This window comes from Ovis canadensis, chromosome 11 (assembly GCF_042477335.2).
Source record: "Ovis canadensis isolate MfBH-ARS-UI-01 breed Bighorn chromosome 11, ARS-UI_OviCan_v2, whole genome shotgun sequence".
NCBI lineage: Eukaryota > Metazoa > Chordata > Mammalia > Artiodactyla > Bovidae > Ovis > Ovis canadensis.
Window position 1 is genome coordinate 47,688,784 of NC_091255.1, and position 3,761 is coordinate 47,692,544.

Below are 3,761 nucleotides of genomic sequence, written 5' to 3' on the forward strand. Positions count from 1 at the left end.
AGCCCCCTTCCAGGATGAAGATTAATATTTTGACTTGGAGGAGGAGGAAAACCAAAGGAACAGCATCCTTGCCCACTCCTCAGAGAAGAAGGAAGAGTCCCCAAGAGCATTTCATGACCCACCGCTCCTCTCCTTCGCCCAGAGCTCACGCATCCCACCCAGGCTGGTTGAAAGGGCCAAAACTGACCCGAAAAGCAAGGAGCTGTTTAAAAACTGGAGTCTGCCTTTCTCAGTTTCTCCTTGCAAACCTTGTGCGCACCCCCCACCCCGCTTCACAGCGACTCTTTCCCCACCCCTCACATCTGCCTTCTTCCTCGGCCTTCCCCATTCTTGGGGGGCAAGATAAGATGGATACCCCTGAAGCACAGGCATGGAAGGCACTCCCCCACCCTCCTCCCTCCTCCCCACAACACAGCTGGAGGGGGAGGGGAGGTCAGCAGGGTTCATAAAGGCCAGATGTTGAGGAGAAAGAGAGCACTGCCCAACCCACACCCACCCACCCCACCCCCACTCCCACCCCCAGCAAAAGAAAAATTAAAAGAGACGGCTTTTAAAACAAACAAAACTTTTGTCGTCCAAAACAGTGTTTTGTTTTGTTTTTCAAGAATCTGCTCTATGCAAACATTAACAACTTTTTACAAGGCATTTTCACAGAAAAGGAGACAAGTCCTTCCCCAGTATCATATATGGGAATTGTTCCTCCCTCCTCCCTTCTTGGGGGAAAAGGGGTAAAAAACAATATTCACTAGTGTGGGCAGAAGGGTCACTGGGTCCCTCACTACTGGGCAGATCGGCAACCCCCAGTTTCCCCTCAAACCTAAACTTGGAATTTCCCTAAGAGCTAAACTCCCCAGACCTCACCTGGGTGGAGAAAGTAAGTCCACTCCCTTCTGACTCCCTCCCCTCCCCCAGGAAAACAGAACTTCTGACCTCAAAACTAATCCCTGGCCCTGCCTCTTTCGGATCCATCAGGTCCCTGACAACTCCCGAAATGCCTGAAGTTGGGTGGGGGGAGAATGCTAAAGGTTCCTCAGCCCAGTTCCCATCCAGACTCAAACTGAGCCCCTTCAAACACCCCACTGGACCTTGTGGTTAGGCCAAGAGCCCTTTCATCTACCCCCTCCACAAAGAGCAGCTTGTCTTGTTTCTAGCCTTGAAGGAGGCTGAGTTTGGGTGTCCAAAGAATGGCCCTAGGCGTGCCCTCTACCTCCACGCCCTCCATCCTTAACCGGTGGAGAGGACCTGGAAGGAAGGGCAACTTGTTTGGTCTGATTTTATTGATTTCTTCCACCTTCCATTACTTTCCCTGGGATGGTCTCTGTCTCCTTCCCCAGGCAGTTTGTACTTCTGAAGGGCAGGAGGTTCCTCAGCCTTGCTCCTCCTAATACCAGGATTAAACCACAGTGGCAGACTCATGGCAGGGGTGGGGGTGGGTGGGGTGGGGGGTGTGGGGGTGTCCTCTTTTACACATCAGATCTTATAACCTGAAAGCAAATGGAATACTGAAGGAAACTCCAAAACTGGACAAAGGGGAAAGACTGGTGGCTGAGAATGAAGACCTCAGTAACTAGGGGTCACTTGACTGGGGGGACCCTAGGATAAGAACCGGGAGAGGGTGATCTTACCCTTGCCTAAGCTGCTCCGGTCCCCATGAAGGCTACAGTGGTGCTTGGAGGCTAGGGAAGGCCTGAGGGGAGTGAAGGGTTAAAGGCCTGGATGGTGGGGGTTGAGGATGCCCCCAGGGAGCTGCCAATCACCTCCCCACCCCCACTACAGCCCCCACCCATCCCCAGGCTCGCCCACAGAAACAACCGGTTTGTCCATCACCAAGGTCTCTCTCCCTCTTTTTTTTTTCCTCCTCTTTTGAGTTGTAGCCTTCTCGACTCCCCCTGGGGTGAAGGCCCTGCCCCCAGAGATCCGAGATGGAAGAGGGGAGGGATTGGAATCTACGTCTTTAAGCCTTTTTCGGTTAAGCCTTCTCCCGACTCCAGGCCTTGGTTCTTCTCCAAAGGATGAGGGGGAGGGGGTGTCACTGCAACCAGTTAGGTGCTTGAAGATCACTGTCATTTGAGGTCCTTCTGACCACAGCCCATAAAACCTAAAGAGGACAGGCAAAGGTGAGAAATGAGGCTCTATTCTCGAGCCCGCAGTCTGGCTGTGGCCCCCCCCTTTTTCCTCCTTGGCAGAACAGGTCTCACGCTCAGGGCTGCTCCAAGTTGATTCCCCAGAATTTGAGGCCGGGGGGCTCAGGGACAGCGGGACCCCCTATCTGCCACCTCCACAGGGGGTGGGCAGGCGGGGGCTTAGCGTCTCCGTGAAGGCGAAGCGAGGATGCCGGCCCTAAGTCTCCGTCCTCCCCCACCACCAGGGCCGGAGGGCAGGGGAAGCAGTCGAGGAGATTGAAGGTGCTCGTGGTGGGGAGCGTCGGGGTAGGTCGGCGGGGCTGCGCGCTGCGTTGAGGGGGCGCCGGCCGCCGACGTTTCTTGGCGGCTCCTCGGGCGGGCCCTTTAGCTGGGGGCCGCTCGGGCCCCCGGCGCAAACTCGGAGTGTCTAGGGCGAAACCCTTCGCGTAACACCACAGTTTCGAGCGGCGGATCAGACGATTGAAATGTTCCTGGCGGAGATCGCCGGGCGCGGCCGGAGCTTCGCTGGCCGTCGAGGGGCTGGAGGCCGGTGCCTCGGGGGCGACCTTCGGAGGGTTTCCATCGACTGCGGCTGTCTGGTTCGGCGGGGGCGGTTCCGGCGCGGCCCCAGGCCCCATGGGCTCAGAGGAGAGGCCCGCAGGTGGCGGCGGAGGCCGAGAACCTGGCTCCTGATGCGGGCTAGCGGCGGGGCCAGGCTGAGAGTCGAGAGCCAGGGCTGGCCTAGGCGGAGCCGAGACGGAGCTGGTCGGAGATTCCCGAGGGCGCCGGGGCGCCGGGCAGTGGCCGGGAGGTACGCCGGAGCGAGCGCTGAAGTGCGGGAAACTGCCTCCGCCCTCTTCCTCCTCGCCGCGGCCCCGGCACACTGCGGCGTCGGCATCCTGGCGGGCCGGGGAGTTGGGATCGCTGGACCGCCCGGCCTGTCCCGCGAGGTGCTTCAGGCCATCCGGGGCCCTGCCGCCGGCGCACAGCGGGGCGCAAGGGCCCAGCAGCACCGGAGCCCGCGGCGCCAGCTCCCCAGGCCCCAGGCCCAGAGAGGACGCCCGGGGTTTGGCAAGGGCGCAGAAGGCAAGGGCACGCAGGCACAGAGGAGAGAACTCCTGGGTCCCCCGACGCGGCTTCCGGGGTGTGGGGGAGCAGGGTGACCCTCGCGGGGACCCCGGCACTGCGAGGCGGGGAGCGGGGCACAGAGTCTCCATGGAACTTTCCGGGGGGTTGCCCACTGAGGGGGCCCTGGTCCCAGCGGCGGGATGCCCTGACTGCCCGAAGAGCCCACGGGCGAGGGGAACATCGCCCCCCCTCGACGGGGAGGTCTCTGCTCGCGAGCGCCCCCGGCCCGCACCCGTGGGCCACAGAGCTCCGGGTCCCTCTTCGATCTCGTCACGCGGCCCTCTCGGCGGCCGGACTCCTGGGTCCCTGTGAGTCCCGGCGCGGTCGGCCGCCCTTCCTGCCGCCGCGAGCCCTGTGCAGCCTCGGCGGGAGCCCCTCTTGAGTTGCCCGGAGCGCAGAGGCTGGGGAAACAAAGCGGCCGGCGGCCGCAGGAGGCGGGAAGGACCCCGGGCCCGGCACCCGGTGCCGGGGCCCAGGCGGCGGGGAGGGCGCCTTCCGCCCGCTCGGCTT

The 3,761-nt window shown here is 61.6% G+C and overlaps 1 protein-coding gene across 1 annotated transcript; it reads right to left on the reverse strand.

Moving 5' to 3' along the window:
- Window positions 1–554: 554 nt before the first annotated feature.
- On the reverse strand, window positions 555–3,761 carry EPOP (elongin BC and polycomb repressive complex 2 associated protein). The gene has a single exon (XM_069542421.1). It carries the CDS (start codon window positions 3,338–3,340, stop codon window positions 2,201–2,203), a length of 1,140 nt encoding a protein of 379 aa, XP_069398522.1. The 5' UTR covers window positions 3,341–3,761; the 3' UTR covers window positions 555–2,200.

Coding starts and splice junctions, on each gene's coding strand:
- EPOP (XM_069542421.1), bottom strand. CDS start 3,340: ATGGAGACTCTGTGCCCCGCTCCCCGCCTCGCAGTGCCGGGGTCCCCG.